Here is an 18998-nt window from a genome sequence, read left to right as displayed (position 1 = left end):
TGAAAACTTGTCTGTCTATGTATATTGAACTTTGTACTTCTCAAAGAAGCTATTTGTGGCTTTGACAACCATATAATTAAACAATTATGGTGCTGGAGTTTTATTTGATAAAATGGACTGCTGTGATCATTTGTCTGAAAAGGCTACACTGCTTGCACATTAATGAGTGACTGAGACAATATTTCTTGGCAGCAAATGTCTCTCAGGATGAGATGCTTTAATTGTAAGCCCCTTAACCCGTCTTGACAGATGTCTCCACAAGAATGCTGAGGGCCTTGTTGCAGGACCGTCAACAGTACAAATAGGTACAAGTACATTTGGTTTTCTCAGGCTTCTTCCAATGTCCCAACTACTCTTAGGAATCCTGCTGCTCAAGGAATGATTATGGAAACATTCTGTTAGTTCTTAGGAAAGAAAAAAAAAAGGCTAAGGCTTTGTTTGCATGAACAGCTAGTTTTGTTTAGCAAATACTACATTCACCCTGGCAGGTCCCCTCCCCCCCAGTTATTGTTGGGCATCCCATAGTAGTTTACTTCTACTTTGAGAACTTAGAAAAAGTCCAGGGGGGGGGGGGTTCTACACAGCTCTCAGAATCCTCGTTACCATTAGCATTCTGGGAGTTCCGATTCAAAAAAAGTAGCATTCTTCAAGCTTGGTCTTTGTATCTTGGAGTGACAGAAGATGATGCATTGGATGGTTCTGGAGAGTCATGTAGGAAACTATTTTCAGGATCTGCAGCCCCTCAAAACAATAAAGGCCTTCCCTTTTACATTGCTCCCATGCTCTGGGAGCATTTTTGTGTGTTCTGGGCAGATTATTACTTGTAAGTTCCCCTTTCCATATATACACCTTCTCTTTCAGTGCTTGACTTCCTGAAACTTTTCCCTATCCTCTTCATGTCCCCTCCAGCCTTCATCTGTCTGCACATCTGACAAGCCATACCCAAGTGGCCTGTATATAGATAGCAAGCATATCTAAACAGCATAATTGTTATTATTACTTTATTCATTTTTATCCTGCCTTTCTTCCAGCAATGGGACTCAAGGCAGTCAACACCCTATCTAATACAACGCATATTAAAACAATACAGAAGCATCAATAAAAGCATAAAAATAAAATTTAAAAACAGTTAAACAATTTCTGAAGTTTAAACACAAAACATTAAAAAATATTAAGCCTGTTGGTACATGCCAACCTTAAAAACAGAACAGCACAGCATTAAAAGTCCAACCCTAGTTAGTTTGTAAAGGTCTGATGGCATGTAAATGTTTTTACCTGTTCTCAGAAGTAGAGCAACAACGAGCCCATCCTGGCCTCTCTAAGGAGAGAGTTCCAAAGTCTGGGAGGCCAAGAAGGCCTCCTCTCCAGATGATCTTAGCACTTTTATAGGCTCATAAAGGGAGATATAGTCCTTCAAATAACCTGGACTCAAGCCAAATAATAGTAGTAGTAGTAGTAGTAGCAGCATCAGTAGTAGTAGTGGTGGTAGCAGCAACAATAATAACGACTGCAAATACTTGGATACTGTAAAAATGAGCCATGGCATTTAAAGAGGCATCATTTAAAGAGGCATCAAATTGTGAAGTGTAGATCCACGTGCCCTAAAGTGGAGGTCCATGTATGTCAGGAGTTGTGTATTCAGTTTGCTTGCCATAATATATTGGTATGATAGTTTAAGGATGGAGTTAGAGATACTCAGTTCTGTGGTGGGATATACAGTGAGACAAACATTGTAGAGAAATTGTGATCTTAGCAACAGGTTGTATGATTGTACAGTAAAGGAGACAAGCATGATCCAAGCATGCTCAAGCTGTAAGAACAAATTTGGCTGTAAGAACAAAGAGTGAACTGAGAGAGAATTTGAAATTGTGTGTAGTTTAATTAGACTTGTTGGTGCTTGCTGCTTAGCTCTGACAATGAACATCTCTGGTTTGGAGCTATAGGCCCGTTCTGCATGGGTGTAAAGTACGTCCCCAGGACTTACTAGGGTTAGGAAAGGGCTTGCTTTACGCACGTCCTTAACCCTAGTACGTCCTGGGGACATACAAAATGGCGGCGCCCATTCTACACGGGCGCCACCATCTTGATGTAGCACTAATGACGTTGTGAGTGCACCATTGGCCCCTTGCGGCGTCATTAGCGCACCACAAGAAGAACCACCATTTTGGGGCTTCTTTTTTGCTGTGCCGAAGAGCCTCACGGTTTGGCTGCTGGGGCTCCTCACTGCTGCAAATGGCAGTGGCGGCAGACTGCCCGTTTTGGGCGGTCTGTAATGCACCATAGTTACTGAATAAAGGTTTGCTGAGTTTTTACTAATGAAGCCTGAATTTTCTGAACTTGGTTACAGCTGGGCTTGAAAGTGAGCTGTTGGGTGCATAATGATAGTGCTGGTGATAACAGTAGCAACAACAATGTGGTTTGGCACATTGGGGGGAAACTCCTGCTGCTTCCTCACCTCATACCATTTAAAAAGTACTACTTCATATGTCTTTCATTATGTTGGGCTGTAATGTGTGCATGCCCTCATAACTAGATGCAGAATGACTATATCATCAGCTAACATCCTCCAGGGTCCTTGGAAGGTCTCAGTTGATGAAGGTCTGGCTATAGTTACACAGACAGACCCTTCTCTGATCTCTCCACCACCAGTCACTGAATGGGTGTGGAGGAGGCTGCACGTTTTTTTGGAGGGAGAGGGTGCTTTGAATGTTGTGAAGGGAGGAAGAGAATACCAGCCTCTGCAACCAAAGCAGGAAGAAACATGGAGCATATGTTGGACTTAAGCTTGTATGTGTCTAATAGGATGCCAGCCACTGTGTTTAACAAGATTCTAAACAGTAGCTTTAAATAGTGTGGTGCATTCATACAGCTGTAACCTTCAGTTTAAAAAAAATTCAAATCAAATTGAGCACTCTTTGTTTGTGGTTGATTATAAATACAGTGGTGCCTCGGGTTACGAAATTAATTCGTTCCGCGGCTAATTTCGTAACCCGAAAAACCTTCGTAACCTGAATTGCCATAGGCGCTAATGGGGAAAAAAGCCGCGGCTCTGCCGCGGCTCCATTTAAACAGCGCCGGCGTTTTTTCATAACCCGAAAAAACATTCGTAACCCGAAACAATAAATCCCTATGGGATTTTTTCGTATCCCGAAAAATTCGTAAGCTGGGTAATTCGTATCCCGAGGTACCACTGTAATTGGAAATGTTATTACTTGACTGGAAAGCACTAGAAAGGGGCTGCACATCAGGACACACCTGTTTTTACAAAAGATCCTTTCAACAAAATGATTACCATGTGTTTGAGGTGTATTGGAAGGATTCCAGGTTTTGTATTATCTCTATTAGCTTGATGGTAAGGCAAAAGCCTTTTCCTTAGCAGCCAAATGGAGCTGTATGTGAAGCGTGTAAGTTTTGGCTCTGTGCCCCAAATCACATCAGCTGGGCTTGGTGTGCATACCTGAGAAAAGGTACTCTATATCCCCAAGGGGCACATTAAATAAGCTCTTGGCAGAGAGATTTGTCAGACAGATTTTATTAAGCAGCAGCCAACTGCCAGGTTGAATGCTTGCTCATAAATAATAGTATTTGCTTACACTGTAGATATGCAGTGTGCTTTAAAGGGAAAGAATAGCTGTGTTGGAATAATGTTGTGTTCATTGTAGACAACCTGGTATAAAATTTGTTTCTTGGAACCAGATGCCATCTTTAGAGAAAACAGGTGGTTCAGCTTTCTTTGGGTTGTGCCATTTCTGAACACAAGTGGTGTGTGTGTGTGTTGTATTTTGGGAGATTCTCCCCATATCAGAAACTCTCTGCCCATTAAAAAAGACATTATTTGGGAAAGGTGGCAAGGATTTTTTGGGCTCATTTTGCATCAGAAATTTTCCATTCTGAAATTACATAAATTAGGAGAACCAATTCACTGCTGTGAAGCCTACACATGGATTGTCCTATTCCCCTGCTAGGGATTCATAGTTGAAGACTATATGTGACCACTTAACTACATCTGATGGCAATATAGGTTTGCAACCAGTAGTATATTTTAAGTCCAGGCTCTCATCATGACAGTTGCTATTGCAACACCCTCAGATAGAGTCTAAAACTATAGGAAGCTGTGTTGATATGTATATAAAAAATTGAAATGTTTTTATCTCTGCTGGGAGCAGAGATAAAAACATTTTGTAAGGCAAATGGGTCTTGCTCGCTCAAGACCAAACCACTCCAAAGAACCTTGGATTACAATGGGGATAGTTTCAATAATTGTCTTACTGGGAAAATACATTTCCCCTCGAGCTAATCAGAGGGAACAACAGAGGGAACAGAAGAGTCCAAGAGAGTTAGCAGATGATGGCCTGTTACAGACTGCCAAAATAAAGCTGCTTCGGGTCTCTTTGGAGGTATGCTATTTAAATGATGCATGGGCCCTAAGAGGCTGGAGGTTGCGCCAAAGCCACACTCCATTCCTAAGCACTGGAGTGCAGCTTTGGTGCAGCTTCCGGATTCTTAGGATGCATGCATCATTTAAACAGCATACCTCCAAAGAGACCCGAAGCAGCTTTATTTGGGCAGTCTGTAACAGGCCCATGTCAATATCCCCAATAATTAAAAATAAAACAAAATTATGAAGTGTTCAGCCCCGCAGGCCCTGGTTCCACTACACCATTTCCTGCAACTTGGAAATAAGTTCCATATATACTCAACTATAAGTCAAACTCATGTATAAGTCGAGGGCAAGTTTTGGGGCCAAAATTATGGATTTTGCTATGACCCATGGATAAGTCAAGGATAAAACTTAGAGACATATAGCAAAGGAGTTAAAAGATGAAGCAAAGCAATACAGTGTCAATGAACTTACAAAATTCCAGCAGACATAACTCTTTGTGCTTACTCTTAAGACTGGATGGATGAGAGAGTAGAGGGGGCTGGTGCTTTCAGGACAGATTATTCTCTTGCTTTTCACCAGGGGACAGTTCCTTCTTTTAAAATAGAGTTAAGAGACAGTACTTGCATTGACCCATGTATAGGTCAACTCCATTTTTGGGTCGATTTTTTAACCTAAATGACTTATACATGAGTATATACAGTATTTTTTATAAATATTATTCCTTGCAACTACTCTTCAATGTGTTGTAGGACAGGTGCTCTTCCTCAGTTACTCCCCGCTTTTCCTGCTCCCAGTCTCAGCTGACTGCAATTCAGCAGCCTCAAATGTCACTTACTAGATTTTGGGGAGTGACAGCCAAGCATGCTTTACTATGCTTGTGGATTTCCTAGAGGCATATGCTTGGCTCCTGTAAGATAACAAGGTGATTGACTGAGAATTCTTTTGGTACTGTTCATCAGGGTTTTCCCTACCGTGACTCTTGGTCTCTGTCTGTTTAAGACAAATGCCTGTTGCAGTCCAGATGTCCGGATTAATATACTGTACAGTAACAGATGTATGTTAGATTCTTTGTGTGCTATGCTTCTACAGGCCTTGATAGATATTTTTGCAGTTCATAGCACTACTAACTCTACCAGCTGTATGTTGTGATGGCACCTACTAATTTTTCTTGACACAAAGATTATTCATTGTGCCATTGAACTACAGCACAATAATAAAAATAAACATATTGTTGAGAGAGAACCACACAGCCCAGATCCATTTGTCAGATTCCCAATTACATGTAACAGGAGATTATACAGTAACATCTGTTGCTTAAATATCTGTTTGTTGCATTAGAACTTGCAACAGTATTATTCTCTTGTGTTTTCTCGTTTCTTTCTTCATTTTAGACACTATTTATCCCACTGTATGAACTCTCCCTTTTGTTTTGTTTTGTTTTAAATTTGCCTTTTTTTAAAAAAAAATTGTATTATGGCAATGCTGTCTTATCAGGACTGACTGATATTAAATCAAGATAAAATCACAAATAAACCCCATTTAATTTTCAGTAATTCCATTTTAAGGCTTCTAAAGGTAGCTAACAACAATAATGTAAAAATAAGCATAAAAATGGACACTAAAACACAGATAATTTGGGGGAAAGCAGTGAAATGGCAGACCAGATTTTTTTTTTTCTCAATCACCTTCTCAAAGCAAAGGTAGTAAAATATGCTATACACTGAAAGCACTGGAAGATAAACAATTCTTTCCCTGTTTATCTAAAAGCTGGCAAAATGGGCATGGTCTCCATAGCATGCATTCTGTAATCATTATACTACTGCTTTAAAAATGCAAGTAGTTATCAGTGCAGAACTGTGTGGATCAGCTCATCTTTTCATCAGTGGCCATATAAAATAATAAAATAAAACTTTTATTTATATCCCGCTCTTCTACCATAAGGCAATCAGAGTGGGTTACAGTATAAAAACATCCAATACACAATACATCATAACCCCACCTTAAAAAAGAATTAAACGTATTACTATCAAAATCACTCTATTAAATAGACTATTAAAACTAATAACAACGGGCGAGAGTAGCATAATATAAAATATGCAGCATATATGGGCGGTTCTTTTATGCTACAAATAAGCCTTTGCCTTTTATATATGCCCAGCAAAAATGGCTTCCACATCGTCAGAAGTTGGCCACCCTCTGTTGTAGAGCAAAAATGCACAGTTTGCAAACTGCATGCAGCCCCTCCAAGACTTGCTGTGTGATTAAATTGACCCTCTCTCATCACTGGACATTAGCCTAATGCATCTCTTCCTCTCCGCAGCATGATCAGATCCCAAATTCTCTCTTCATAGGGCTAAAACACTTTGGGAAAAATGTCTGATTTTGACACATTGGAGAGAGAAGTGATATGCCTCCCCTCCCCACATGCTTGTTCCCCCTCTGGAAAAAGAAGCTTATTTTATTAAGAAAAGATAAATTATTTAGCTGCATAGTTAACATCTAGTTTGGATTTCAGGTAGAATGGGGAGGGAAACCTGAAAACCAAGTTTGGGGAGTTTAAACCAGCTTCTTTGTGATGCTTTAAAATTGAACTCATCTTATTATATTGATACTGTGAAATGTTATTTTATGTATTAGAAAGCTTGATTAACCATATTTTAATGCTTTCTAACAGTAACAGTCCAAAGTTACTAGGCTTTGCTATGATTTACATCTTTCAATAATACAGCAATGTTTATTGCTTGTTATTCTTATTAAATCTGAATATGCGTAGGCTGTACATAATAAAATATAAAAAGTAGTCAGAATTGTTTTAGTTGAACTTATTTGTTACTGAATGGCATTTCTTGTACTATAAAATAAAGTGATTAAATAGAAGCAGCTGATACTGAATATACTGGTCTAACAATGAACAGCTGCCAATAAACTGTTAAAGTTATCAGTCATCGTTGTTCCAGTAAGAGGGGTTGGAAGTAGTAATAATAGCCAGACTTTAAAATATATATATCTGAATAATCAATTTAAAGAAAAGAAACAGGAGTATGTGTTTGTTTATTTTTTTTAAAATCATTTGGTTTAAACCAACCAACCCTAATTTCAGGTCTTCCAGCCAGAGATGATTCATGAGTAAAGGACAGGAGAGGCAAAGGTTTAATATAAGAAAGGAATTTTAATAGTATTTATTTTGGTTTTACAAGGTAGTGGAAAATAAGGAGAAGGAAGGAAAACATTGTAAGGAAGCCATTGTGACTGAAGCAAGTTGTAGAGGAAAGACTGTGTTGTCTTTCCTTAAAGACTCCAGTAAGGTATTGGGAAGTATCCATCTTGATGTCAGAATGGCTCAGTGCTTTCTAGTTGCCATAGTTACCATCTTCTACTGGCTCACCTTTTACATGGTCATAAAATGAAAAATGAACTGAAATAAATAGACCAACAAAGCTACCGATTTTATGCAGATACAATAAATGTATATAGCTGACACATTACAGCTAAAGTTCTGTACATGTTTATCTGGAATTCACGTAAAGTCACTGGGAAAATTACTCTTGAGAATATGTGCATAAGATTGCACTGTAACTCTATTTGGTTGGCAAATTTTCAAGTATCTGTAACTTGTGTAAAAAACAGAATGCCACAATTTATGAAATGCACAGTAGTTGCTAGACCATATGCTGATTTTTTAAAATGAGCCTTTTGGCCAAGAATACCATATAATGCATCTTGGGAATTGCATTTATATTTAGAAGATTTGAAGGGCATGCTGAGTTGAGAGGAAATGTTGAATATCTTTCAGAGAGCCTTGTTTCCAAGAAAAAACCTTGATATCACCCCAAAATGATTGCTTGGAATAATCAAGAAAGACAATAATTCTTTTCTTAGAGATTTTTGAAATATATTGGAATTTTAAAAAAATATTGTTGCATCTATCACTGAGTGTATGCGTGTGTTTTGTTTTTTACTTACATTTTCTCCCTTAAATCACTAATTGCTGTCAGAGAGATCCTGTTAAAATATTCACTCTGCCATGAAACTCACTTCATAACATTTAGCCATTCCCACATTTCCAACCTTGACCTCTCATATAGGTTGCTTGTGAGGATAAAATGTGGATGTGTGAACCATTTATGACATCCTAAAATCCTTGGGGAATAATAAATACTGACAAAAATTGATGGCAAGTTTTTTATTGTGTGCTGACACATTGACTGTTTCAGATCTGGAGGGATCTGTAACTGTCATCCAACTCATGGACAACATCTTTACAAACAGTCCCAAGGAAATAATTAGGGCTGGGTTTCCATATGGGCACCGTAGGCTGCTTTTCACATGAGCTTAGTCCTCCACCTCATACCAAGGACACCTTTTTAGTGGGTAGTAGTATATTTAATACACAAATGAATTTTCTCACAGAGATTTTTGATTGGGAGTATTCTTGCTAAATAGTAACTATAGGGCAGTTAGGGGCAAAACAGACGGCCCTGAAACAGTGGCTTGATGCTGCCCCTTTCAGTACTAGATTGGGCCCGCAGCAACCGTATGCCACAGACCTGGTCCGTCACTTTGCTGCACCAAAAAGAACCGGCAAATTGCTGCTCCTTTTTAGAGCGGCAAAAAGGCACCTTAGCCATGGCGGCGGCACTTTCCGGCACTCCTTTTGGTGTGCATAATCTGAACCGACACCAAAAGAATGCCATAACACTGCCCACTGTGTGTTCAGGCAGGCGGCACGATGGTGGCTTGGGGTGGAGTTGAGGTTTGCATTGTGCATCTCACACACACCTCACTTCACCCTAACACTGGCCTTTTTGGCCGGTCTGTTTAGTCAGCTAGGGCTAAACAGACTGGGTTCAAGCTCCGGCATGGGTTCATAGTGTTTTGTGGCCGTGCGCCCAACCACATGGCAGGGGGCATTACAGCATTCTGTTGGTGCAGCGTTTAGACTCACTGCACCAGAGGAGTGCCAAAAAGCTGCCATGGCAGCAGCAAGGGCATTTTGCCATTCTTTTTAGCACCGGCAAAGCACTGAATTGGTGTCATGGTGTGTGTGGTTGCTGTGGCCCTGATCCAGTGGGGAAAGGGGCAGCAGGACACTGCTCCAAAGGGGCAATCTGTTTTGCCCCTTAGTTGGTTTTTTTTTTTTTAGATCTTAAGATCTAAATTGAAGCTCTCATTAAGATTTAGTATTCTGTTTGATAAGAACGATTTCTGAACAGCATGATAATTTTGAGAGCAGAGATCATACCTAGTCCTAATATAAATAATTTAAACAGTAAGAGTAAGACTGATTTCAGTGTGCTGGTAGTACCTCATTTACTCCAAATCTCTGGATGATTTGGCCCAGCAGTTTCATGGTGATGTTAAAATAATGGGAAAGAAGATAGAACTATATTCTTTATTGTTGTTAATGCTAGTGGAAGTTAGGGATAATGGTTTTTAGTTGTTATGCATTATCATTGTTTTATACCGTATTATGATTTTTGCTGTCAGGAGAGAATTGTAAGAATTAGTTAGATTGATATGTTGTACTTTAATTATTATTATATTATTGTATTTTGGATTCTGTATCTCGCATTGTTATGTCTAGTATCTTGGATTATGTTTACTTTAAGACTGCAAATTATGTAGTTGTTGTTTATTTCAGGATTGGGATGGGGTGTGAAGGAATTAATTTGCATTTTTAATTGATTTATTATGCTACTTGCTATGTATTTTGTATTTTGTATTGTATTTGATTTACATTTGTATTTTCTGTTTTTATTGAAACTGTTAATTGTTATGCATTTTTGCTATTGTTGTAACCTGCCCGGATTCTACCTGATTGGGCGAGCTATATATAAATCATTATTATTATTATTATTATTATTATTATTATTATTATTATTATTATTATTAATTTGATTTATATCTTGCCTGTCTCCCAAATGGTACTCAAAGCAGTTTACAATAGTAACTTAACTGCCAGAAGGCTGAGCAGTTGTCTCCCAGCATCACCCTCGGGAAAATCATAATCAGCTATCCATATGGGTTCTGTAGATGATCCTGGTAATAATTCTGGATAGTATCTTGTAGAACCCAGCAATTGTGATAACTGGATTTGACAGACATTCATGTCAAGGGACTACCTTTATGTTTATCTTAAGAAAATGTCTAGTAAAAGTCTTAAATAATTGATTGTGGTTTTTATCCACCCTGCCTTCAAATGTTTAGGATGACCCTTCAAAAGTCATTCTAAATGTTTTTAAAATTGGAATACTAGAAATAAAATGAATTTACTTTTTCATATTTATCCCTACCACCATATAGACTGAGGAAAAAAATAAAAGACGAAATTCATCAAATTCTTTTAAAAGTATCTGGGCTTCATAGAAATGCATAATGCTGCTTGTAGCCCAAATTACAATATAGTATTCTAGTTTGTACTTTTGCTAAAATTTTAAAGTGTAACTTGGACTATTTTTAAAAAAAAACAACACTGCAACATGTTTCTTTCTGCAAGTGTTTGTCAATGAATAATAAATTTAAAAAGATATGAATGTTGAGAGCACACTGAAAATATGGTTAATAGCTTCCTGTGGCTATTTCTGCTTTTTTCTTTTATAATAATAGACTCATTTGTGGTAGGAACACTTATTAACAAAGGAAAAAGTGTAGTTTGAAAAATTATTGACCACTTCCTTTTCTTTTTACCTTTTATGTGTGCAGCTTTATATACCAGTGCAACTAATCAGAAGCATGTGCTTAAGCGGAAGAGTTGCTGAAGCTCATTCTGGAAGTCCTTTCTGTTGCCTGGTGTGGCAAATGTATGTTCATTTGGAGAAGTGATCCATCAGATAAAAGACACTTGGAAACTGCAGCATATTAATTTAATCATAATGCAATAATGTTTCTGTTTTCACACACACTCTAAGCTCAACTCTCTAAGCTTTTCTGCCAAATGAACTTTCGTTGCTGCGCTTATCCAGCTACTTCCATTGGAAGAAAACTCATAACATGGCCCTCGTTCTATATGGAGTTGTGAGTTTATTTCTTGGAATGGCAACAACACTTGGTCCAGTGCCTCGGATCACTTGGGAACACAAAGGTAAGAATATAGCTTCAGGTTAAAGTACTGATATATAAATAAATGAAAATTAATTCTTTTCTATATTTGATACAGACTACTTCATGTCAATGAGATAATGGACTGAGTCCATTCCAATTGTTTTTTTCTTCTGATAAGCATGACACTTGGTACTTATAAAAGTATGGTTATAGCAGCCAGTGACATTGATCAACAGAGAAGAAGCACCAAGAGATGAAACTTACTGCTGGATGTTCTTACTCGTATTGCCAGGAACCCAGTTTGAGCAGTTACAACATTTATATCTCTGATGCCTGGTTTTGGGGAAACTGTTTCATTACTAAGCTGTTTTCATTTGCTAGAGCTGATTTCTAAAATAACGCATAACTAAGCATTCTGACTATCCAAAAAAAGAAAGAAAGAAAGAAAGAACAAGAACTGTATTTTGTAGACCATCCAGTTCTCGAGGGATAATAAACAGAAAGTAATCCAACATTCTGCACCAGCTGTTCTGTACTATAGCTGTTGATAGCTGCTCAATTGGATGTTGTAAAGGTGATCTAATTTCTTCAAAAGGATTGTGAGCTGAAAGCTTCTGTAGCTGGTTTTCTTACTATAGGTTGGAATATCCAAAACCTTTTGAGCTGCAACACAACTAGCATAGTATGTATCTGGACTATAATTGTGAGGCTGGAAAGAGACACGGCTGGAGAGAGATGTAAGGATCTGTGAAATGGTGTGAATCATCTGCCATTTCACAGATCCTCATTTTCTCTCCAGCCTCATTATGTCTTATTATGTTACAGGTAATCCAAAATGCAAAATAAATAAATAAATAAATAAAATCCAAAATACGGAACACTTCTGGTTCCAAGCATTTCAAATAAGAGATAGTCAACCTCTATTTTTTCAGTCACTTCAGTGCTCCTACAAGAAGCAACTCTTCTGTTTTCTTCCATGAGGTTGTTGCAGGATTTGTTCTTTATCCTTTGCTTTTTGACATGCTGTCTCTGGGTCAGTTGATCATGTCTGTCAGCACCATCTATATGCTGCTCATCTCTCTCTTCTCCAGCACTTCCTCCTTAATTCAGTCATATGTTTCCATATGATAATCTAACATGTCTCTTTGGGAATTCCATTGGTGGCTCAATAAACGACTATAAACTTCTTGTTTTGCCTTTCAAGCCTTCCTCTTCTGTTTTATTCCTTTGATAGTTTCATAAGATTGTGTCTTATGCCCCTACACTGGCCTTCTTTCTTATAAGATATGTTCAGTGTAGTATAAATCCTTTACTAATACATTGAAAGCCTTTCCTCCATGTTTAAAGATACCTCTGCTTATGATTGCTACTTCTTCATTTCTACCAGTATCAGCCCCTAAAAGACTCCTATTCTGCTAAGTCATATGTATGAATTATTATTTAATTCTGCTCTTTGGGCTGTGGGAAAAGAATGGTGAAATGTGTCTTCATTGAGAAATTCCTGTCACTGTAAAATTTCTGAAAGTCAGCTGCTTGTTTGCAAAAGACATGGTTATTTTAGGGGTGACAAAGAGTGCCCCAAAGGTGCAGGTCCAAGTTGCGCCTTCTGAAGGCATATTGGGGCCTTGGGAACCACCTTGAAGCCACCCAAAAAAGGAGCGGCAAAGAGCTGCTCCTTTTTGGGGCCAGCAGAAAGAGCGTTTTTCCCACCTGCTGCAACCCATGGGCAGCTTTAAGCTGCTTTGGCAGTGTGAGGCGTGCACTGCTGGAGCACCCAGAAGCCAGCCCACATTTGGGCAGTCGGGCGGCTTGAGGCCAGCTTCCTAGGGTCTTGGGGACATCCATTGTGTGTACACCATGCCCCCAAGCCAGCTTTTTATGCCAGTCTGTTTCACCCCTTTCTTCATCTATGCCTGTGTTAAAGGGGAGTTAAATGTAATGAGACAAATTTGTAGTTCTTTGCATAGAATTTTGTACAAAACTGAGTGATGTGAGCAGAAACTCAGTTCAGAACTTTGTAGCAAAAAGCTTTAAGTCTGGAAATGTGTTTTATAAGTACATTTTCCGTTGTAATTTCAGTTATAACTTTTTTTAAAAAAACTTTTGAGGAAACTTTGAAAAACAAGTTACTGCTAATTACAATTCTTTTCTTCTTCATTCCTTTCATATTCTTCCTACATTGTGCTTTTGAGAAAGAAGGAAATATTAAGACAGAGCTCTAAAATGGGGAATGGGTTAATGAAATTCATGCCTTTACATCCACCGGCTCTCTTGACTTCTTGCTTGCTCAAGTTAACTAAAAAGCAATTTAAGAAAATGCATAGAGTGGAGGCAAACTAAAGATGGCTGTTTGTATTGCTCCCTCATAAAATCATAAAACCTTAGAATAAATAACTGTGCGAGCTAAAGTAAAATTAAAGTAAAATTAATCATATATCTAACTCCAGAGGTTGGATCTAGATTTAGCTGTGCTTAGAGTAAATCTATTGCATCATAGAATCATAGAGTTGGAAGAGACCACAAGGGCCATCCAGTCCAACCCCCTGCCATGCAGGAACTCACAATCAAATCATCCCCGACAGATGGCCATCTAGCCTTTGTTTAAAGACCTCCAAAGATGGAGACTCCACCACACTCTGAGGGAGTGTGTTCCACTGTCAAACAGCTCTTACTGGCAGAAAGTTCCTCCTAAAGTTAAGGTGGAATCTCTTTTCCTGTAACTTGCATCCAGTCTTCCATGTTCTAGTCTCTGGAGCAGCAGAAAACAAGCTTGCTCCATTCTCAACGTGTTACCCCTTCAAATACTTAAACATGGCTATCATATCAGTAGAACTATCATATCAATAGGACTAAGCCTTACTAGCTAAATCTCATTAATTTCAGTGGATCTTATGGATGAATAGGATAGATAGGATCATCTACCCTTGAATATTAAAAGCTACCATATTTCTCTTTACGTGAGCTCTCTGCTTCACAGTGAACCAGTGTGTTCAGACGAAAGCTTATAGATGACAGAAAACAATTTTACCATGTCATTCCAATAGCATTCTGATATCTGTCCAGGAGATTGGTTAATCTGATTATGACTGTGTCTGCACTCCAGTAATAATCCAGTTTGAGATTCAGTGTTATGGAATCCTGGGGTTTGTAGTTTGTTGTGGCACCAGAGCTCTCTGAAAGAGATCACTAAATATCTCACAAAACTACAATTCCCAGAATTCCATAACATTGATATGTGACAGTTAAAATGGTGTCCAACTAGGGGGTGAGGCAGACAGGGCAGAAGGAGAAGCCAGAGGCTGCTCCTGCTTTGATTGCCTTGAGACCTCGGCAACCAGATGCCGTGGTCCTGAGGGAGGCTGCTGCTTCTGTGTTCCTAAACAGGCTGCAAAAAGGAGCAGTATGAAACAGCTCCTTTTGCAGCCGGGTTTGGGCCACATTAGGCAGCCCCAGTATGGCCTTCGCGTGATCCAGGGGCATGCATCATGTGCATGCCCTGCCCCCGGATTGGCCCGATCTCCTTTTGGGCTGTCAGTTTGAGACCTGAATTATTTCTGCAGTGCAAATGCAGCCAAAGTCTACCTAGCTCCTTTTGTACTCCATTTTAAAACTGTGGTAAACTGCAGACCAAAGATTGATACTTTCTGTTCACCAGCACAGTGGCATCTGCTAGTGGAACAGGTTTTCTCTCTGTCTTACATATAATCCCATGCCAGGCTTTGTCTCCTCTACTACCACCACCACGGCCCTTTCCAGGTTTGTTCAACATTTAGTTCTGAGCAACTCAAACACTTGCTTATGACTTAGACCTTTAGGGTGGTCTTAATATAGATGTTTCCATGCTGTGGCTTAGTTATTCTAGCTCATTATGATATACTATACTGTATTGGTATTTGTCAAGTCCAGGGCAGGGCAGGGAATCAGTCAGCTTTTGACTTAACATTTGCCTTGAAGTTTTTCAAATTTTGAATTAAAATATGCTCTGAAATTATTGTATTTTTAACAGAAGTTCATCTAGAACATTTTCAGGAACCAGAAATATTTAACTATTCAACTTTGTTACTAAATGAAGACAAAGAAGTTTTGTATGTAGGAGCTAGAGAAGTCATCTTTGCTCTGAATTCATTGAATATTTCTGAAAGAAAACAAGAGGTAGGTGTGCAATTTTGTTATTTCATACACACATGCGTCCGATCAACAATAGAATCATGAGCATTTTTATTCAGATCCAAGGCCCACTGAGGTCTATGGGACTTTGGGCTGAAACAGGCAGCCCTGAAGGGCCAGCTTCAAGCTCCCCTGGAGAAAGTTAGATCGGGGCTGCGGCAACCACACACTTAGGCCTTGATCCAGCTTTTTGCTGGAGCTCTGTGAAGCTGGCCCATGTGTGGACCAGTGGGTGGATTCTGGGCGCGTCCAGGCATTTGTCATGTGTACGCCACACCACCCACTAGGCAGCTTTTAGTGCCGGTCTATATCGGCCCTTAATTTCTTAAAAACTGTGTTTAGCAGTAACTCTGAATATGCATGCTTCTAAAGATTATCTAAACAGGAAGTACAATGCTAGTGATATTTTAATGGAATCATAGCAGTTGCTTATATAAAGGTTTATATAAACCTTTAAAATTCATTTGCTATTCTTTTCATCCTTTATGCATAGAGTTCCTTTTACCAAACAAAAGTAGTCAGCTATTTTTGATCTTCCTGGGTCTAAATGCATAGCAACCTTGTATTTACGATCTGAAGTGCAAACAATTCATTGTTTTATACTCATATGCCTTGAGTGCTTGTGACCAGCATCCAAACATAAACATCATTAATGAGACGGTTCTTGGTTATTGTTGTCATTCTTGTTTGCCTTCAAGTAATTTCCTGCATATGGCAACTCTAAGATGACCCTATCACATGATTTTCTTGACAAGATTGATTCAGAGGGGGTTTGCCATTACCTTTTTCTAAAGCTTACAGTGTGCGACTTGTCCAAGGCCACCCAATTGGTTTCCCTACCTGAGCAGGGATTCAAATCCTGGTCTAAATATCACTGCAGATTTTCACATATTTGCATCAACTGTTAATTGTGTCTTTGCCTTCTGCAAATTTGCATCTATTCACTCTCCCGCTGCCAAAAATACACAGTCATTTGAATCCATGTGAAACAGACGGATGGCCACATGTACAATAATGTGCATTTCTGTGGATTTCCGCAAATAAAATAAATAATCCTGTACTCCTTCCATAAAAAGCCCACACTTTTGTGAATTGTGTGTGGCAGGATCGCATTGTATTTGACTGTAATAAGAAATATTTTAATTGTGTAGACTAGCCCCTAGTCTAGTATTTGAACCACTTCACTGGGTCCAGTGAATATAGCACCTGTCTTATCTAATTTATTACCTCAGGTTCACCTTAGAAGTTGTTGTAAGTCGGAAATGACGTGAAGGCACATAGCAGCAACAACAACAAATAAAAAAAACAGTGGGGTGAATTGAGCAAAAATATGTTGGATTGTGGCAAATATGGATTTTGATAAATATTGCTCACCTCCATTTGTTTATTGTGTATGGTGATGTAATACTAATTGCTGTTAATGATAATGCTGAGGATAACTTTTTATTTCTTCTTCTCCCCCCCCCCCCAGGTGTTTTGGAAGGTCACAGAATACCAGAAAACTAGATGTGCAGAAAAGGGCAAATCCAAGCAGGTGACTAGATAATGCCAATTTTTTCATCACTTTGACTTTCAGGAGACGATTTCTAATAACACCAGGGTCATGTAATCCTTTAATAAAAAGATACATCAGTTTTATTTTTGTCATTCCACTGGTTTTTTTTTTTGGGGGGGGGGGTTCTTTCAAATCATTTTCTTGAACAGTTTCTTTTTTCCTCTATGTAGCTCTGTGATATCTGAGTTTGGGAAAGTTACTTCTTTGGTTTACAGTTTGCAAAATCTCCCCAGTTGCATGGCCAGTAGTCATCCTGACCAAGGGATTCTGGAATTATAGTCCAAAAAAGTAATGTTTCCAAGCTCTTGAATATACTTATTGTTTACTTATTGCCTAGCAGTTCTTCCAGAAAATATTAGGGCCACCCACTCCCTCTTTCATCCCGTTTTAAATGCAGAGTGCCAGTGTTAAAAGGAGTCAGTTCCTTCCCAGGCTTCTGCCTTTAGTCTTCATCCTCCAGTCTGCAAGCAGGCCTGGTTTTGTGCTGCAACACTTTTGAGATAGATGAGTGGGTTGAGGTCATGTGCTCATTAAAGGACAAGTCCATTAGCATTTCACCTTCTTTTTGCTACTTTAGGGCGACTCAAGCAGGGTTTAGAATAAGATTCTTCCTATACTGGAAATACACAATTCTCCTCTCTCTGTTAGTTTCAGCTTTTGATTTGTTGCACAAATACAGAATCTAGTTATTGAGTAGTGGCTTTCTTTACAAGCTAAGAAGCCTTAACTTTCCCCCCCCACTCTAAATGCCACATCGTTATTGCAAGGCAATGCTTCATCTCAAGAGTAGAGATTTTAGGGATTTCCAGGATAAACAATTTCAAAATTAGAGAAGAAACAAATACTGATTTTGAGACATTGCTAATTTTCTTGCTTCGTATAGAATAAATATAGATTCAAATGCATGGAAAAAGAGGCAAGTCACTATATATTGTTTGATCTGTGGAAATCTTGCCAAACTCTAATGAAATTACTTTGGCGGGTTACAGACCGCCAAAAAATATGTAGTGACTACGTATTAGGGTTAGGAAGGTGCGGTGCTTCCACACCCCCCTAACCCTAATACGTAGTCACTACGTATTTTTTGGCGACGGCCGTTCCAGACGGCCACCGCCATGTTTACATCTTGGACGCATAGCGTCCAGACATGTCGCGGAGCCTATGACGTTGCGAGTGCGCCAGCGGCGCCTCGCGGCATCATAGCTGCACCGCGGAAAGAAGCTCCATTTTGGAGCTCCTTTTTTGCTTCGTAAGGGAGCCGCACGGTTTGGCTGCAGCGGCTCCCTTACGGAGTAAACGGCGGCGGCGGCAGACCGCCTCAAAGCGGCGGTTTATAACCTGCCTTTGTTTCATTGTTTTGATAAACTTTCATTCTCTGAAGGCTGTTTAAAGATAGTATGGAAAGCTTGTCAGCAAATGAATAGTGGGTTTATGAGACTTTCTTCCTACCATGGGGTTAACAATATTTAGATTGAAGTCATGCTAGTACAGTATAACTTAGAAAGACAATAAATGAATTTTTTATGGATCATTGGTGTGTGTTTTATTGTGTCCACTAGTGATGCTAACTACTGGTGTATGAGGAACAATCAGGATATTCTTATACACTGTGACTATCTTACATATTATTGCTGTTTTTATTCTTTAAATTATTTCCAGTTCTTTGGTGATGAAATGGAAAAGGCAACTACCATCCTTATTTTAATTAGGGGGAAACAACCCTGATTGATTTCAGGGGAGCTTACTTCCTCATATGTGCTTGAACTGAAGTAGCTACTTGAGTTTCTTAAAAATAAAAACAACATGATTGAAGTTTATTAAAGTTTTATTTTTGTTTTCTACCATTTCTTC

General features: G+C 38.9%; 1 protein-coding gene across 8 annotated transcripts in view; it reads left to right on the top strand.

Moving 5' to 3' along the window:
* SEMA4D (semaphorin 4D) overlaps positions 1 to 18998 on the top strand; it is a 143619-nt gene that overhangs the window by 75916 nt on the left and 48705 nt on the right. For 7 of the 8 annotated variants that reach the window (XM_042455768.1, XM_042455766.1, XM_042455765.1 and 4 more), the window contains 3 exons: positions 11087 to 11465; positions 15432 to 15577; positions 17064 to 17126. In XM_042455768.1, coding sequence (XP_042311702.1) covers positions 11375 to 11465; positions 15432 to 15577; positions 17064 to 17126 — 300 coding nt within the window. In that variant the 5' untranslated portion in view covers positions 11087 to 11374. Of the gene's footprint in view, positions 1 to 192; positions 306 to 11086; positions 11466 to 15431; positions 15578 to 17063; positions 17127 to 18998 lie in introns of those variants that run through there. The other variant, XM_042455764.1, reaches the window with a different exon arrangement.

The sequence above is a fragment of the Sceloporus undulatus genome, chromosome 2 (genome assembly GCF_019175285.1).
Source record: "Sceloporus undulatus isolate JIND9_A2432 ecotype Alabama chromosome 2, SceUnd_v1.1, whole genome shotgun sequence".
NCBI lineage: Eukaryota > Metazoa > Chordata > Lepidosauria > Squamata > Phrynosomatidae > Sceloporus > Sceloporus undulatus.
This window is presented reverse-complemented; position numbering and strand designations above follow the sequence as displayed.